General features: G+C 36.5%; 6 protein-coding genes across 21 annotated transcripts in view; 3 read left to right on the forward strand and 3 right to left on the reverse strand.

Moving 5' to 3' along the window:
* Positions 1-7,561, reverse strand: part of LOC120775670 (eye-specific diacylglycerol kinase) — a 242,124-nt gene extending 234,563 nt beyond the window's left edge. For 2 of the 3 annotated variants that reach the window (XM_040105947.1, XM_040105946.1), the window contains exons 1-2: positions 3,449-4,271; positions 3,090-3,322 (exon numbers count right to left, since the gene is read on the reverse strand). In XM_040105947.1, coding sequence (XP_039961881.1) covers positions 3,090-3,322; positions 3,449-3,496 — 281 coding nt within the window. In that variant the 5' untranslated portion in view covers positions 3,497-4,271. Of the gene's footprint in view, positions 1-3,089; positions 3,323-3,448; positions 4,272-7,478 lie in introns of those variants that run through there. The other variant, XM_040105949.1, reaches the window with a different exon arrangement.
* Positions 3,234-9,684, reverse strand: LOC120775675 (protein MAK16 homolog). Of its 2 annotated transcripts, XM_040105966.1 has the most exons (5): positions 9,574-9,684; positions 9,467-9,513; positions 8,650-9,397; positions 7,479-7,656; positions 3,234-3,322 (listed from the first exon to the last, which is right to left on the reverse strand). In XM_040105966.1, exons 1-4 carry the CDS (start codon positions 9,586-9,588, stop codon positions 7,480-7,482), a joined length of 987 nt encoding a protein of 328 aa, XP_039961900.1. In that variant the 5' UTR covers positions 9,589-9,684; the 3' UTR covers positions 3,234-3,322; position 7,479. The 2 variants fall into 2 exon arrangements, with proteins under 2 accessions (XP_039961900.1, XP_039961899.1); XM_040105965.1 differs by lacking the exon at positions 3,234-3,322 and having other exon boundaries at positions 7,309-7,656.
* On the forward strand, positions 5,174-6,464 carry LOC120775680 (enhancer of rudimentary homolog). Its single transcript, XM_040105972.1, has 2 exons — positions 5,174-5,287; positions 5,353-6,464. The coding sequence occupies exon 2, from the start codon at positions 5,514-5,516 to the stop codon at positions 5,823-5,825; it is 312 nt and encodes a 103-aa protein (XP_039961906.1). The 5' UTR covers positions 5,174-5,287; positions 5,353-5,513; the 3' UTR covers positions 5,826-6,464.
* A 361-nt stretch (positions 9,685-10,045) lies between the features above and the next one.
* LOC120775672 lies at positions 10,046-13,299 on the forward strand. The gene is made up of 4 exons (XM_040105950.1): positions 10,046-10,244; positions 10,412-10,762; positions 10,826-11,477; positions 11,543-13,299. Exons 1-4 carry the CDS (start codon positions 10,141-10,143, stop codon positions 12,812-12,814), a joined length of 2,379 nt encoding a protein of 792 aa, XP_039961884.1. The 5' UTR covers positions 10,046-10,140; the 3' UTR covers positions 12,815-13,299.
* A 414-nt stretch (positions 13,300-13,713) lies between these two features.
* Positions 13,714-15,145, forward strand: LOC120775677 (uroporphyrinogen-III synthase). Its single transcript, XM_040105968.1, has one exon. The coding sequence runs from the start codon at positions 13,818-13,820 to the stop codon at positions 14,622-14,624; it is 807 nt and encodes a 268-aa protein (XP_039961902.1). The 5' UTR covers positions 13,714-13,817; the 3' UTR covers positions 14,625-15,145.
* Positions 15,146-16,210: 1,065 nt separating this feature from the next.
* Positions 16,211-17,860, reverse strand: part of LOC120775673 (moesin/ezrin/radixin homolog 1) — a 35,848-nt gene continuing 34,198 nt past the window's right edge. For all 13 annotated transcript variants that reach the window (XM_040105954.1, XM_040105956.1, XM_040105953.1 and 10 more), the window contains one exon: positions 16,211-17,826. In XM_040105954.1, coding sequence (XP_039961888.1) covers positions 17,662-17,826 — 165 coding nt within the window. In that variant the 3' untranslated portion in view covers positions 16,211-17,661. The remainder of the gene's footprint in view (positions 17,827-17,860) is intronic.

A 17,860-nucleotide genomic window follows, 5' to 3' on the forward strand; every position in this document is an offset into this window, starting at 1 on the left:
CACAGCGATAAACGACAGTTTTAAGTTCGCTTGCACGCGACCACGAGACTTCATCGGGGGATACATGAGTACGAGTGTGTATGTATGTGTTGTTGTGTTTCGCCGACTAAGTTTTATAAGCAACTGTTTTTGTCGTCACCGCAGTCATCGTTACTTAGCAGCGCTGTTGGCTTGACGACATTGACATTTTAACCCGTTAATGTGTTTCGATTAAGCCCCGCGGACAGTGAGGTGCCTAGCTGGGATACTTAATTGATGCTACCGCCGCCTGCTGGTGTTTTCTGGGCCCAGCCGTGGTGATGCGAGCGCGAATAAACGATAACACGGAGCTACAATTAAGACACCAACAAAAGCAAGTACACACATACAAACATAAAAAGATTTCCTCACTGCCATTTATGAGAATCAAATTAATGTCAATTATTTGTTTTTCCCGCCGCTATCTGCTTCCATGCGTCAGCGCTGGCAGCCTTTATGTGGACAGCGGTCGGAGCCGATGCCAGACTCGTCAACGAACGGCTTAGTTAAACACATGGCCTGGTGGTGACTTTCCGCAGTTATTGTTCTTGTCGCAGCTGGCGCGAGATCACTTGATAGCTTCGAGTGGAATGGCGTTGTTGCCATTTCACTCGTTGGCACTAAGTGCCTGTAATTGTTTGTGTAAAGTCGATTGAGTGTCAATGTCAAGGACAAATTGCTGTCAATATTTTCATTGATGCTGACTACTTCGAAGAGGATAAACAAAATGCTCATACAGAGCTCGAAGGCAAATACTCTTTGTCAGGCGAAAAAGGCAAATACAAAGATGTTGGAGAGGAAGCAAATGAAATAGACGTATCTAAATACAGAACTCACATGTTGTTTTGGTAGATACTCCGCAGATGCGAACATCTTTAAGACCACAATATCAACTAAACCTTGCAAATGACCTTCCGCGCAGTCGACTGTTAAAGACAGCCCCATCAAAATACTACGGAAAGGACTGATTTTCTTCCGCCGCGACTGTCCTTCGAAGCGTGCACGCATTGACTGGATTCGGTAGAGGGCGTTCCTAGCTAATGAACGAGCGACTGGTCAGTTGTCTCCGAGCATCTAGAGAGTCAGAACAGAGTGGTGCAAACCGAAAATGAAGCGTTCGTTAGAGCAGAGGTACGCGATTAAATTTTGTATGAAACTCGGTAAATCTGCGACAAAGACTTTTGATATGAACAAGCTGGCTTACCAGGCCTTTTTAGAGGGCCGGTAAGTGGTCGCTGATGGGTAGGTGGTTTTTTTGTAGCGGCAGCATTCTTCCGATTTGACAGTCCTTGGCCGGATAAAAAGTCGGGTCCGTTCCGGTTACGTAGACTCGACTGTCGTGGGAACAGAATTCTGCAGGCAGGTGGTACTGGTCTACCAGCCAGCATGTAATCATTCTTGGAAAAAATTCTACTAACCTGTCTTTTTATCCGAAAGCATAAAGGTCGGGCTCATTTTCAAGCAAGAGATGAACGTTGAAGATCAAACCCCAGAGACTACGTTCAAATGAACTCTAACAAGGTCTTTAAGTAGGCAATTTATTAGGAGAAACCTTTCACATATGAAATATTATTTGTTTCGACTTAATTAGGGAGAGGATATACATATACATATACACTTATACATATATGATAATTTTATTAAACTTTAAGTGGCGTTAATTGTTTAAGCAAACCTCAAATGGCAACCTTGCGGTTTGCACGGCTGTTATGTTCTGTGTTAATTGAAATGTCAAAGTATATGTTGGTGACAACACGTAAAATAGCCCAAGTCGACTTAAGTTAATGTTGATATTTTACATTCCTTGTTCGAGACTCGATCTACCGTAAATAAGTGCATACCTAGCATCGGAAGCTAAAAATACACTCAAGTTTGAATAAAGATATGTATGTCAGATTGGCATTTTTAGTAAAATATACAATTTTGTTTAAGTCGATTTAAGCTTCACAAAGAACATATTTCTACAGATGTAGACCTAAGTATTTAATTACTCTCGTGTTTTCACTTTTCAAGCCTTTGCGTATGAAATGTAAACAAAACAAATTGGTCAGGTATGACTTAGTTCATAAATCATATGGAAATAAGCTTCCGCAATCACTGACAAAAGAAGGTAGCAAGCAGTACGACAAGGCCAGCAGCTGTTAAGCGAATTGGCAAAAAAAAACAAAATACGCGTCCAGCGGCTCTTTATAAGAGCTTATTAAACAAAATCATAAAAGCGAATGTTTTAAGGCAAGAAATTTTGCAAAATCGCAGAGTTGATTTTCGTGCGGTGGCAAGTGGTTAGCTTATTCACACCCAATTTTGCGCTATTGATCGAGCAAGCAACCAGCTACCTGCGATTGACCTTGAAAGCAAGTAGCAATTTTTAATGCAAACACCGGCTGCGGCATTACCCCACCGCTCAGCACTCTTGCTTCAATATCGACGGAATGCGGCGGATTCATTCGGTGGGAATGCGGTAAGCGGCCGCAATTTTGATAAACGAATCACGAACTCGAATTTATTATGTACATAAGCAAGTGAACATATGTATATGTACATATGTGTGTATGTATGCATGTACTCGTATGTGCGAATTTGCTAGTTGCGTTTGTGATTTTCGTAAGCCTTTGAGCGCACAACGCACATTGCATTGGGTTACAGCACTTTGCTGACTGGCTACATGGGAGGTAAATCACCGACGCAAAGTGCATTGCTATGCCGGTCGGAACGGTGAGCAGCACGTGTGGTTGACATCTCTGACGTCAAATGTGTACTATAAAACAGATGTCTGTATGTATAGCAAATATATGTATAATATCTATGAACATATGAATGAAATTTGATTGTCAGCTATCAAACACCGACATTTAACTCGCACTTTAATTCACGCGAGTTCACCAATCACGAATTGAAATATTGCTGTGCATCTCAATTAAAATTGGTATGAAAAATGTACTTTAATAATGTTCAAAAATATTGCCTTCTCTGGCAGAAAAGCAAAGAAATTTCAAAATTAAAATACATACATATGTACATATGTATGTATGTATGTACATGCATACATATCTATATAGTGTGGAACTTACCCTTGACCAGTGATGTCCAATCCATTAGTGCCATTAAATCCATTCTCCGTTTCAGGTGATGTTGCTTCTGGAGATGTTGGTATTGGACGATAATTGAGGGGGGTTATGTCCGGGTCTATTTCATCGAGGAAAACAACATCGTGCACCGGAGTTATGCGATGTTCAGCGTTGGTAAAATTCAGTGGCCCATTTAGCAGGCAACGCAAAGTGGGAGCGGTGGAGTCACTGGGCAACTACAAGAATACAAAAATTAGCCAAAACCCACAACCAACAACTCAAAAATACTATGTTTGATATAGTATAAATCAATTCGCTGGGTGCGTTGTGATATTCTTAAGTAATGTCATAGACATTTTTACCTTTATTTTCGTATTAGACGTTGAAAACATTGAACCTTGAATTTTCATAGCATGAACCCGATCTCAAACAAACACCGATATTACACAAAAAAAAACACATGTACATGAGTAAACAAAAGCAAGAGCAGCAGTGAAATGAATTTGCAGTCCAATCAGAACGGTGTGTAATATAGACGACGCCAGCGCTACCGCAAGCGCAACGTCATCAAAATATAAACAAAAATCACTGAAACATATGCATGTATGTGGACATGCGCAAGTGCTAAATGAAGCGATCGCTTCGCTCGTTCTCGCAATTAACAAAAAGAGCTACTTTTTTCCAACTGGAAGGAGGCATGTAAACAAATAGTTTAGCTCGTTATCGATATGCGATCAATTGATTACAATACGAATATGAATAAAAGCTTCTAAGGCAGCTCCAGAATGCTCCGAGCGCAAAAATAACATTCGCACACGCGTAATTCATAAACCAAACACTTTGTTGGTCAGGGAGCAGACGCACGCTCACAAACCAATTGATAATAATTTCACGTGTACCAAATCGCTTCCTTCACTTCTTATTAGATTTTTCAGCGATATTATCACAGAGCAACTAATCATCAACTGATGGCTTTCAGCGCGTTTCACAATACTCTTTTCATAAATTAAGCTCTACAATTAATATTACATTCAATCGCGATTACTACTATATTACACTATTGCAAAATGTGCTATTGTTGAAACTTTGATGTACATTTTTGCTATTCAAAGTGAACTAACCGACATTTCGCGATCTATTATTTTGTTATGTTTTTCTCGCAATCAGCGCACAATAATCATGACTATGGCGTTTCTCATATGTTTTCCGATACCTTTACGTTTTTACGTCTTCATGTTCTCTGGTCAAACAAAAGTCAGCTGATGGTATGTTGACTTTTGCCTGAACGTAACTCACCTCAATGATCATTCGTTAGCTTATCTTGTGTTTCATTATCGCTGGATCATATACTATTAGATATTAGTGAGAGAGCGAGATGGATCATTTAGTAAGCAGTGGTGAAAAAATTGTATCTCAATTTCAATATATAAATCCATTTGATATGACCTTACAATTTCTTCCGTAAACTATACCAAAGAAAATTATTTGATAGTTTATTGACGCGTAGATACAAATATGACTGGGATTTAGAATACCGTACGACAAATCACGGTTAAAATGGGTATTGGTTATTAGTTTTTCAGATATTTGTATATACATACATGCACACATATAACCGCGGGAGACTAATAGTTTTTTAGATATTTGCCAGTTCAACAGCTCAAAAATTTAAAGTGCGTACTTTTTTCGCAAAATAAAGAAAGAATTATAATTTGAAAATGTGATTATCAAATTAAAACATATTTATTTGTAGTTGTTGTTGCTGTAGTGGCAGAAACATGCCTGAAGAAATATGAAGGAATGGTACAAAGCTGACATTCCTTAATCGGATAAAAATCTGGCTGCGTTCCGGTTATTTAGACCCGACTATCTTGGGAACCAAAACCAGATTTAGTAACCGCTTACTTTTGTTGTAATCGGTTTATTTTCTTTTCTTTTACACAACACTATACATTCACTCGCTACTTCCTCTACTCGTTATTTCCATGTGGATTCACGTCTATGCAGTAAGCTAGAAAGAGCTCGCTGGTATGTCGGTTGGCATTTCGTCACGGCATTTGTGTGTAAGAAAAGGACAATGGTATTTCTATGGAAGCCGTCTAAGTTTGACAGCATCAGAAAAATAATTCTTGCTCGCGAATATCATATAGCAGTGAAATAAATATTAAAAACAGAATTTGCACCCTAAATAGGAATATAACGTGAGTAAAACCCTTCACTATTTTTTTATTGTTGTGCATATAACTCACAACGTTTGAAATTGTAGTGAAAAAACGTGCACCAACCACAAATTTTTGAGCAAAAATATATCGTACCAGGGTCACAGCGCCGGTCGAGAATTGCCTTGTTGCGGACATTTGGATAAAAGCACATCGCTTCTAGAGCCTTCTTCCTGCTAAACTGACATAACACTGCCGCAGAACCAACATGTCTCATACAATTCTTTTGGTGCAGCCTGCTTCTCGCCCTGAAACACGCACCTACAGCGACTACGAGAGTGTAAATGAGTGTATGGAGGGTGTTTGCAAAATCTACGAAGAACACCTGAAAAGGCGCAATCCCAACACACCAACAATTACATACGATATCAGTCAATTATTTGACTTTGTTGATCAGTTGGCGGATATCAGTTGCCTCGTCTATCAAAAGTCGACAAATACTTATGCACCCTACAATAAGGAGTGGATCAAGGAAAAGATATACGTGCTGCTGCGGCAAGCGGCAGGCAATTCGAATTGATGTGGTAAACGGAATGCGTGACAGCTGTTAGCAACTTATAATTGCAATACGAATGGAAAGGAATAGGTTTTATAATAAAACCTATTGCAATTACGCGTAAATTAATACGTTATGTAATTAATTTTTATTTGAACTATTGTAAACTCGTAAAATACGTTTGTCCAAAGCTTCAGCAATCAATCGAGGCTTTAAAGTCATTGCAACAGATAACGCTACTCGAAAAGCACTGTAGAAAAGAACCAGTCATTTAATTTCATCTTCAAAACTTACAGTAAACACAATTGACAAGAACACTTTTTGTATTTTTGCTACAACTTTGAATTAAATATTTATGTAATCATTTATAAAGAAATAATATTTACTTTTCTCAATATCCTGCAGCTTACTGCAACAACGGATTAGCTGTTTCAGAAACTGAACGTACTGAACTTTGAAGTATTTGAAACTCTAATTTTGGCCACTAACACTTTAATTAAACTTAGTGATAAGAAGGTAGTAATAAGAATTTCTTGAAGTTTGTGTTGGAAGTGAATGCCAGTTCCGCATAGATAATAAACTGCCAATGCAAATGCAGTTACTTTTGTAAATGGAAGCGAATGGACGTGTACACTTTAAACAATAAATGTTAGAAAATCAAAAGACTATTATTTATTTCATAAGGCGCTGATCCCCTACATAGTCTAACTGTAAGTATTTATGGACGATGTACACATTCGACGTATTTACGTATATTGTTTGGGGAATGCTGGCGTAAAGCTTGGCTTTGTGTAATTAGCGGCAACAAGATTTTTTAATTGAAAAATAAACTCGGTTGCAATGTGTCACGTTTGTATATAGAGATATTTAAAAGAAATTCTCATAATTAAGTACTTTCTTAAGTTTTTTGTTGATAAATCTTGAAAGCTTTTACAATGTGAGCGATACCTATGGACTTATGGATCAAAGAATATTGTTTCTGATATTAGTTGAAAAAATTTTAAAACTATTCAAAAACTATACAGTATATCATTTTTTTCGATAGCATTGTTAGCCTTTTTAACTGTTTAGAATTTAAATGCCCGCCAAAAAGTTTTTAGGTTTGACATTGAAACTAAATTCGTGTTAATAAGCATTATAATTTGAATATTATTCCACTTTCAATATAAAATATATCGGCGGTGTTTAATCCTTTATGGAGACATTACTTTGAACACATATTAATACACAACACCTATAGCTATCCCTCCGATAAAAAATTAAACTGCAAATGTGTACATATGTATGTAATGAGACGATCACAATGTTGAGGTCAGTATCAATCGGCGTTTTTGTTTGGTTTTGCTTTTTTCTCATGACTTACACTGTTTTGTGATTAAGAATGAATATCGTTCTGAATAATTAACAAATACGTATTCACAATTAAGGCAGTTCAAATAAGAACTGGTTTTTGACCGGTACAATGCACTAACACAGATTGTTAATACGAGACCAATACATATGAAAATTCAATTTTGCACTTAATTGCCATATTTTTATTTCATACATAACTATACCACTAAATTGATTTAAAAAATGCATTACTACAGTTAATGCAACCACTTCCCGTGCACAGCGAAAATTTACCGGAGCAACCGACAAAAGGATTCGGAGGTTGACGTAGCGTCGTACATATACCTTAGTTATGTAGCCTTTGCCTCTCTGCAGCAGTTTCACTTTCCATTTCATATTCGATTTCCACTTTAGGTTTCTTGCTTCGTCGTGTCGCTGCTTTACTGCTGCTCGCCGTGTCCGAGGTCGCTTTTTTACTTGACTTTGCTGGAGCACGTACAAAGGCACCGGGCGCTGGTGTATCCTGTATTGCATGCAAAAAAGTAAATAAGTTTTGTATTTAAACTGTAATTCAAAATTATTTATTATGTTATGAGCAACACAAGCACTACACTAATTATTTATGTGTTGGTTCAACATTTTTATTATATACATAATCGTATGATTCGTGAATATTTTAATAATTTTTTTTAATTAAGCTAGAACTTTCAACTTTGATCGACGACAAGGTCGTACGCTCAACAATTTATTGCTTTTTACACTACTATATTATTTACTACTGACGGCGCACATTAAGTACACACTACTACTTAATTATTACACAAAGCGTTTATTTTAAACTTATAAATGATCACGCTATAACTAAGTTTCAACCGTTTCTAACTACTTTTTGATATCGGAGTATCTGAGTTGCACATGCGCGACATAAACTAAGATCACAAATATTATGCTTGACATTATAATTATGGTGTTAGAAATTTTTTGAAAATCCAATTGTTTTTATTCAGCCACTCACGCAATAACTGTTGCAGTCTTCCAAAACACTTCTTATTACCGCGCAACGAGCTAATCAGAATGAAAGCGCTTGGCATACTAAAGCGTTTATTTTTTCTGAATGTTTATAAATGTAATGACAACAGCACGATGCGCGGAAATAAGGTACGAAATGTTTTATCATATATCAAAATGCAATACGATCTAAGCAACCACTTCAGATTAACGCTAACAGTATTGGTGATTAGGAGGGGAGAGAAAGTGTTGTGTGTTAAGATATAATTACAAAGTTAAATAAAAAATTAATTTTATTTAATTTTTAAAGACAACTGTTTAATTGAGAATGATACTTTGAATGATAGAGCTAATAAATTGAATGCGCATAGCAACCGCAAAAACTGAATCGATTACATATTTAAAGTGTAGCAAAACAATCTAATTATTCATAGACGCTATACTATTGGCCTTGCAGCATGAATTAGAACATATGCTTATATAATATTATATTAGGAATATCACTCACCTCAATATCGTCAGCATCCCCATCATTATCTGAATCCGTAAAATCGCTGTCCACTTCAATTTCTTCTCGTTCTCCCGAATCACTATTCGCATCCTCATCATCATCGTCTTCCTCATCGGAATCGGCTTCCACGAATTCTTCATCCAGTAACTCACGGCGCACCTCTTCGTCAACTTCCATTTCCTTTTCGATTTCTTGCTCTTCTTCGTCGCTCGCTTCTTCATCTTCCACTTCTTCCGCTTCCAACGCTTTATTGAATGCAGTTTGTGGGAAATTGTATATATCCTGGTACGTGCCGCTTTTCAAACGTTCCAACAACTCTTTTTCAATATGGTTATCAATTTTCGCAGCTATCAAAGCCTTTTTCTCTCGGCGTGCTTCCCTTCTCTCGATTTTACGCGATAGGGGTACTATCAGTTTCTGTCTTCGTAGCTTAAGTTTACGCATACGTATGAGATACTGTGTAATTTTCAAAAACCGTTGTTTGTTTTTCGCAATCATATATTTTGGCCAAAAGACTAGATTTTCATTGATCTGTTCCAGTGCCTTTTCGAAGTTGCGTGATAGTTTAACTCGCTCCCACAATTTGTTTGGCATATGCGCTCTTTCTGCAGTCTTTATGTATAAATAAATTATACCTTTTTCTTCGCGAACTGTGGCATACTGTGAGTTGGCCAGAGGGCATGTTCGGCGAGTACAAAGACCGGTTAAATTGTATTCATGTCTACAGAAGGTGCGTGTATCGGTTCTATTATAAAAAATGTGATAGAATTAAGACATTAAGAACCCTTAGAAATTTTACTTATGTAGAACTCACTTGACTTTATGTGAACAAAATGATTTGTTTATAATGCTCCACACTACCTGTAAATAGAAAGAAATAATGTTATTTAATACCAACTATATAATAACAAGATGTCTTACATCGTCGTGCTGCATTGTGTTTTAGTTTTTAATACAAAATAATGGTATAAATTAATTTAAATTAGCAATGCACCAATGTAAAAACACGTGTGAAACGAATTCAACAAACCATCCAAAACATGCGAATTGTCAACTCCTTGACAGCTGTTTTGATTAATTAAAATGTTGCCACCCCTCATTCATCAAATTTGGTGTTAATTTTTATTAACAATCACATGCAGCTTCAGCTATTTAGAATAAAGATTCGAATAAGATTATTCTAGGATTAAAGGGAAGTTAGTTTTGAGATATTCATAGCATAATTTCTCTATGATAAACGTTCTCTGTCTATATTATGCGTTCTCTGCTCTGGGTTGGATATTCGTCAGTGCTGCCAAACCACTTCTGGATCAATGTGTTTTGGCGGTCTTTCCCAATATTCACCACATGTATGAGGGAATTTATTATGGCAAATGTAAAAATAAAAGTGACAAACATTGTGGAACGCGCTGCAAATCACAGCGCGCATTTTGTTAAAAGTTTAATGTAAATATTTGCAAACAAGTATAAAGTTTATTAATTGACAAAATGTACAATCAACTGCTGCTGTCGCTGGCGGTGAGCACGGTTCCAATACTGGCGTTTGCATTTGTGGGACTTTTATTGCTGCACAAATTATATGTGAAAATTCGGTAATATCGCTTTCAATTGGGGCACACCAAATTTCTAACCTCCTTCAACCGGTTTAATTTTGCAATAGTCAAAATGAATTTTTGTCTATACCAATATTTGTTAATTTATTCTATAGCATTGAACAAAATTTTCGCATATTAAACGAAATTATAAAAATTATTTATAGCTCTAAATTCGATGTTAGCGTAAATTGCTGGTTTTGCAATCAATATACCCGCGTACCCTATTTAGAATCGAACAGCTGGACGTGTCCTCACTGTGAACAATATAATGGATTCACCAAAGATGGGGACTACAACCGTGACATATTTTCAAAAATGGATTGCAGTAATTCCTCTGCAGGTATAGCAAGACTTAATCAATCATCTGAACATGACTCTTCAGACTCAGCGCTGTGCGTTCCCAAAAATGGGTTTTGTAATGAGTGCAATGAGGCGCAACGTTTAAAAGTGGAGAAGTTGGCACAATTTGAACCAAAGAGAGAATCACGTTTCGACGAAGAACTCAAAGCTTTCAAGTGAGGCAATTCTACTATATTTAAGAATACACATAATTGCTTAAATTCCATTATTTCTTATAGAGTAAAATTGGAACAGCAATATCGCTTGTGTGGCACATGTGAACGTCATTTAGGAAAAGTACTTCATGAAAAGAAAAAAATGGTTCTGGGATCGAAATTTCTTGATTTCATTATAAAAGGTGCTGAAACACTGAAACAACCACATTTCAGCCAAGTCCGCCATGTGCAGTGTCAGCACTGGAAACGCCGTCTTTCGCTTCACACAACCATATTGACAATATTAAACTTGTTTTGTTTATTCTGCATGTTGCCGACATTGACGCGCGAGCATCTCACATCAGTTTTAGGAGAACGAGTCGGAGAGCAGCTGTTTTTGGCTATTTCACATGCGTTGGCATTGTGTCGGGTGTTAACCGCATACCTGACTCAAATTGGCGCGCATCCATTGTTGGAGAAGTGTAAACTACTTTCGCGCACAATTTTCATGATGCTTATGTATTCGCTTGGGTTAAAGATGCCGCAAATCACTCGCATTAGTTTTTTTTCGCTTTACGTGCTTGCATATCCTTTTGTGCTGCTAGGAATATCTTTCGGCTATAAAATAATTGATGGTTTTAAACTGACACGTTTCACATTTTTGTTGACCTTATGGAGCGTATTTGCAGGCGGACTAATAGATGAGCAATTATACTTTCCGCCAAATATTCTAATGGTATTTCTATATAACATTTATGTATACTATTTTTTGTTAAAAAATTTACTTTTCCTTCCTTTTAGCTCATTGCGTCAACGCTAACCCTTGTTCTCTCATTGACAAATGAAGTTGAAGTCTCTCCGAAACTTCATGATAATAGTGCTACCAGCTTTCATAAGATCTATTCCGAGGACTACTTAAGCGATGACGACACAATTAGCATGTTAAGTCAACAATTCAATTGCAGCAGCGCAAGCACCGTTCGTTCACCTTCAACACTAGGACGACCATCGCCCCAGCAGAAGGCGCAGCTATATAAATCGCCGGTTACTTCATCAACTCGTTCTTTACACAACGGAACAAATACAAAGGTTTCTCCCAACTCTACCTACAAATCTTCGTACTTCGATCTGCAACCTAGTGCACACTCAGTTCGGCCTCATTATGCAGCGTCGTCCATTGGAGAATTCCACTCGGCGCTCTCATCTGCCACATTGACCGCACGTGCTCCATTTTTTGGTTCAAATGTGGACATAAATAACCTGGAACGTGCGCGGTCACCGATGTTTGGTCAAAGTGGTAATAACTTAAGAAATGGCTTAAACGCTTCAGTATTAAATGCATCCTTCAATGGAGAATCGAATGCGCATTTAACAACGCAAAAGAACGGTTTCTATGGTCAGTATCGCATCGGGGTACCAATGAGCCAGCGCAACTTCTCTGGAAATTCTGGTGGATTACACTCGCCATTTTCATTGTCCAGTAACACGGTGTATCAGCGTCCTGCTTCGACAAATTTAATCACGCCATCTCGGTTCAGCACCACTTGTATTGCACAAACGCCTGCCACGTCCTGGTTATCAACCGGAAGTTTGAACCAACTTAACAAAAATTTTCCGGAACCACGGCAAACAATGACCACAATTGGAGAGAATTTATCGCGCGCTTCATCGCAATCATCGGGGTTCGAGTCTCAAAACGACCGATTAAATATGTCACGTGAGAACTCATTCAGCAACGAAAGTAACGACAATGCGGCGCATCCTTCAGAAGCCACAAGGAGCTTTCAGCCAATTGACGCTGGCAGTCGTTCGGCTTTCTCCCCACGCCCTTCGCTGTTGACTAACCCGCAGTTGGTGACTCCATTAACAGTAAATTGTGGTTTGACATCACCTCCCGCCTGTCAAGCGCCATCTATGGGTGACCTTTGGGCTGCACCCGCTCAAAGAAAAGGTCTCGGAGGACTTGACATATTTAACTTACGTAAAATTAATGATGAACTGCCACTGCCCACTCATAAATATAAACGCGGTGATCTGCTAAAAAAATGGAAGGAAAGCCAATTAATTTCTTAATTTCAAGTTCTGCCATGATTCATACACATAATTGTTTTTATCACCTCACATTAAACAATATTCATTTAATTTCTATTAACTAAGAAATTTTTAGTTTAGTTAAATGTATATTTATAATAAGTTAACGCGGACTCAGGAGAGGAGTATAATTTATTGTTTAGTTAGCAAGATAATTGTAACTTTTACTATATCATATAGCACAATTCTTTCATAGCTTGTACATATATTTTTTTTATTATTTATACAAAAACGTTAAAAGGCAGCAGATTGAAAACAAAGTTGTGTTCAAAAATGTTGAATTTCTAACAAAATACTGACTACATTAATGGTTACATTAGTGGTTTTGGATTGTAATTTTATTTTTGAAGTTCTAGTTATAATCGTAAACTAAACACTGCCATGTAAATTTGTAAATTGTTTCTACAAGTTGACATGTTCAAAGAATGTCTTAAGGAATAAAGGCTACTTTCAAGTTTTCATATAAATGCGGTTTTAATTTGAAAATGCGGAAAATGCAATGTTGTGTATTGTTGGGTGGTTGAGTAAATGCATAGATAAATATGTATGTATGTACATACATATAAATTAGTGCTAAGAACTCGTCAAGGTCATATTATTGACTCTATTTTGTTATATAATTATATTTCTTAAAATTTTTGTAAAAAGAATTACACAAATTAAACGATTTTTCATCATTCAACAACGCACACATTACCTACATACACTACAATAATAATCGAATTTAGATTCAACTTTCTCTTGCCTCAAAATCGTTTGGGTACGGAACGATGCAACCCTGTCGTTGTTTGGGTTAAAATATTATTATCACCGCATTCGTAATTCGCCCACCACCCACCCACTGCTCACAAAAGCATGGAGAGAGAACGCGGCACACGCTCCCAGCCACCTGCTGATATCAAAAGTTTCAAAACATTGCCACTCTCTACCGCAATAACCATTTGATAGTCAGTCAGTCAAGTTTCGTTGACATTGAATTAAAGAAATGAGTGGAAGGCGCACAGTGATTATCTTCAAATCCGAATCGGAGAGCAGTGACCGGTACGCGGACGAATTACATGCCAATGGATTCAATCCGATATTTGTGCCAACACTGAGTTTCGGTTTCAAGAATCTGGAACAGTTGCGAGGCAAATTGCAGGCGCCAGATAATTTCGCCGGCATCATTTTCACTAGTCCACGCTGCGTCGAAGCCGTTTGTGAGGCATTGCAGTTTTCCGAGCTGCATGGTGGTTGGAAATTGTTGCATAATTATGCAGTTGGCGAGGTCACACACAACTTGGCACTGTCGTCACTGCAACAACTATTCACACATGGCAAGCAAACAGGCAATGCACGCAATTTGGGGGATTTCATAGTGGATACGTTCGACGGTTCGCGCAATTTGCCACTCCTGCTGCCTTGTGGCAACTTACGCACCGACTTGCTGCTTTCGAAATTAGTGGAAAACGGTTTTCAGGTGGACGCTTGTGAGGTGTACGAAACTGTTTGTCATCCGGCGCTGGCCGAGAATATGGAACGGGCTTTAAAGGCCGACAACATCGAGTACTTTGCCTTCTTTTCGCCCTCGGGCGTTAACTGCGTGCATGAATACTGTAAGGCGCACAATGTGGATATGGACAAATGGAAGTTGGTGGCGATAGGGCCGAGCACACGTTTGGCTATGGAAGAGCGTGGCCTGCATGTGTTTCAAACAGCCGAGCGACCTTCGGTGGAGTACCTCATTAAGGTTTTATTGAATCCCAGTGTAGGACGACCAAAGCCGACTGGTGAGATAAAAGTGGAAGACTAATGAAGGAGGATTCTTCAGTGGCGGGACTGATTGTCAGCTGTTAGTTTGAAGTTTTTAATTTATCTATTACATGTTTAACGACGTACAAAGGGTGGCCTTATCGAATAATTATAATGTTTGTGATCTGGTATATATATTTACATACATACGTATGTATGCACATTCATTCGTTTAATTCAAATGGAAACAAATGAGTGTTACTGGGCAAAATGCATTCAATATAATTGTAGATACTACTGTGCATGCATATGTATGTATGCGAATTTTCAGGAAATCGTTCAAATTGATCGGCATATTCTTCATTTTCTTTCTATTACTAAGCGCATGTAAATCACCTTTTGCGATGTAAATAAGCTTCTGTATATTTGTAGGTGTGGGTGCGTTCTTAAATAAACTTGCACTTTCGGCAATATACTTTGTACATACAGATATACATACATACATATGCATGCACATAGTCGTCGCTTAGTTTAGAAAGAAGTGATTCAATAAAGTACACATTTTTTATTTGCTATATTCAATTTCAGTGTTTTTATTTTTTTAGCCTAATAAAAAAATATTCCATGAAAAATAAAAATCATTAGACCGCCATTAGATGTACTTACATATGTACATATGTACAAACATGCACATGTTATCCGAAATAGATGATTATTTTTAGCGTATCCAAACAGTTGTCTCTTATAAATTATTGTTCAAACGTGCCACTGATAATTAAACTAATTTAATTGGATTTAACATTTGTGTGAAAGTAACGGAGAACGTAGGCGGTGCATTTTCGTAAACAAATTCAGAATTTCTAAAATCTGCAAAAAAATAAACTTTAGGTAATATACATTAAGGCTTTCAAAACCTAGTGAATTAGTAAATGTCGGATATTCGCAGATGAAAATTAAAAGATTTACAACATTTTCTAAAATAGAGAGTACTGAAGCTACACATAAGAAAATTATAGACAAATTAAAAAATTTAAGGTTGTGGGGCTGTGTACTGAAGGACTGCTAAAGTTGCACCTGTATATTATTAATGCTATAGGATCGGAAGCGAATATTACTATAAAAAATTTAAATTTCCGTACCACAAATTCCATATAAAAGGATTTACGGTTTGTTTTGGTTTTCTTCTCTTTTTACTACACTGACAGTCAAAATCAAAATAACAAAAATATTGGGTGTTTTAATTGAATAAATCGCCAGAAAGTTAAAAAACAGAGTATAGGATTTTCATATCAAAATCATTTTTGTTTTATTTATAAATCAACCATTTGCTTTTTTATTGTTCCATTAAAACCAGTTTATTTTTTTTTTTACATTTATGCAAATTAATTTTATCGCATTTTCATATTTATATGTATACAAAACATCAACTTCACTCTCCGCGAAGGACCAAATTACTTGTTTATAAGATTAAAAATTTCATTTTGCTGATCTGTTAAATCAATCGCTATTGTTTGGTATTTCAGCAATTTTTTCATTACTTTTATTTTTTTATTTATTGGCCTACCAAGTGGTTGAGAATGCAGTATATTCGTCTTCTCTAGAGTTGTAATACTTTAACTTCAAAAAATCTTAGCTATAACCTAGTGGAATTAAACATGCTTTTAATTAAAAAAACAAGAAAACATATAGTCGGTTGGGAGCAAGTGGTAACGATAGGTCTGTTTTAGCAAGTTGCTTTCTGAGTCGGTCTGTGTTATGTATGTCGTCATTGTCCGTCAAGCCAACTCCAGTAGCGAAAATCCCTAGCATAACGCTCGATACTTCCACAATAACAAATGTGAATGGTTTTCAACTTCACCAACAACACTTTTAATGTATTCTTCCATTCCATTGGTGGTGGTACTTATTTCTCTTAAAACAAATGTAAAAATAATGATGCTAATTGCAGCCGACGTCCGACTTAAAATAATACATTGAAGTTTTTCGAAATCCCATCTCCCTTTACTCAAAACTTTAAGTTATTTACTTTACGTTTCTTCCAACTTCTTCTAATAATACAATGGTTTATTTTTATTTTATTATATTATGTATAATATAATTATTTTGCCAAGTAATAATAACAATTTTTGTGTAAATGGATTCCCGTTGCGTTGCTCTTTTCTCTTGCTTGAATGATTCGACTTCCATTTATATTTATCCTTTCAAATTAATAGTACTGTTATTTAATAATAATGTGTAATAATTATATATATAGAACAACTATGCCTTAAATTATCTTTTATTATATCATTTAAAAGTTTTTCTCAAAAAAACAAAAAAAAAATACAATTTATATATATATCTGTGTGTATATATAAAGTTGGTACTCAATAATAAAATAATTAAGACGGAACGATTCAAGAAATGCCTGGATTTACGTTTTTCATTTTGGCGATTTTAAGTGACTAAAAGGGAGAAAAAACAATTGACATTTTAGTATCGCTCGGGAAAAATATTTTCAGTATGATTTCAAAAATACTCGCAAACTTTCAGTTTAAGTTTAAATACTTAAAAGATTTTAAATAAATGCTAAAAGCACAGGAATATTTCGCAAATTAGATTAAAAAATGAATAAAAGGCAAAAACAAAAATGTAAACGACTTTACAACGAAATCGTTAACTTTTAGGAGGAACAGCAATCTTTCTTTTTCTTACGTTTGTCATTTGTCATTAGATTTACTTTATATTCAAAAAGAAAAGAAAATGCATTTGATTGTTTCTACGAATTTGATTTGTAAGCGTTTATGATTTTTTTTTTTGTTTTTCTTTAGGGTTTTATCTACTTTGCGACATCGAAGACTTTATCTTATCAAAAGTGTATCAAATTTCAATTCTTAATTCGTAAATAGTAATTCTTTCATTTAAATAACGATCGACTTGAAGGTCGCCGATCGAGCGGAGGTGTTTTTTGTTAGTTGGTTGATTGCTTGCTGGTAATTGTTGTTGTTTTATTGTTGATATAGCCGCTTCTGTTGATCTTGTTGTTCTATACAAAGGACTGGCGTCATAGTGATACCAGTCATCCTCGGCCAGTGCGCACCAAGCTGCCACTCTCCAATTTACATATTTTCAAATTGATCCACGCGACGCTTTGTGTTGCCCTTACGTATTTCGCGCAATGTCTTGTACTTGTCGCGACCTTGACGCACGTTTTCCCGATGGATCTTATCATTTTGCGTTTCTTTCGTTTCGTCGCGTGATTGTGCCAAGTCTTGTTTCAGAGCCTTAAAATGTTCGATTAAAATTTATTGTTAGTAA

This window comes from Bactrocera tryoni, chromosome 4 (assembly GCF_016617805.1).
Source record: "Bactrocera tryoni isolate S06 chromosome 4, CSIRO_BtryS06_freeze2, whole genome shotgun sequence".
Classification (NCBI taxonomy): Eukaryota; Metazoa; Arthropoda; class Insecta; order Diptera; family Tephritidae; genus Bactrocera; species Bactrocera tryoni.

Excerpts from the sequence above, each read along its gene's own strand:
- LOC120775677 (XM_040105968.1), top strand. The coding sequence starts at position 13,818 with ATGAGTGGAAGGCGCACAGTGATTATCTTCAAATCCGAATCGGAGAGC.
- LOC120775680 (XM_040105972.1), top strand. The coding sequence starts at position 5,514 with ATGTCTCATACAATTCTTTTGGTGCAGCCTGCTTCTCGCCCTGAAACA.
- LOC120775672 (XM_040105950.1), top strand. The coding sequence starts at position 10,141 with ATGTACAATCAACTGCTGCTGTCGCTGGCGGTGAGCACGGTTCCAATA. Across the intron at positions 10,245-10,411 it reads AAATTATATGTGAAAATTCG|CTCTAAATTCGATGTTAGCG; the intron begins GTAATATCGCTT and ends AATTATTTATAG. Across the intron at positions 10,763-10,825 it reads GAAGAACTCAAAGCTTTCAA|AGTAAAATTGGAACAGCAAT; the intron begins GTGAGGCAATTC and ends TATTTCTTATAG.
- LOC120775675 (XM_040105966.1), bottom strand. Across the intron at positions 9,398-9,466 it reads TTTTGTTCACATAAAGTCAA|AACCGATACACGCACCTTCT; the intron begins GTGAGTTCTACA and ends TTTTTATAATAG. Across the intron at positions 7,657-8,649 it reads GGGATGCTGACGATATTGAG|GATACACCAGCGCCCGGTGC; the intron begins GTGAGTGATATT and ends CATGCAATACAG.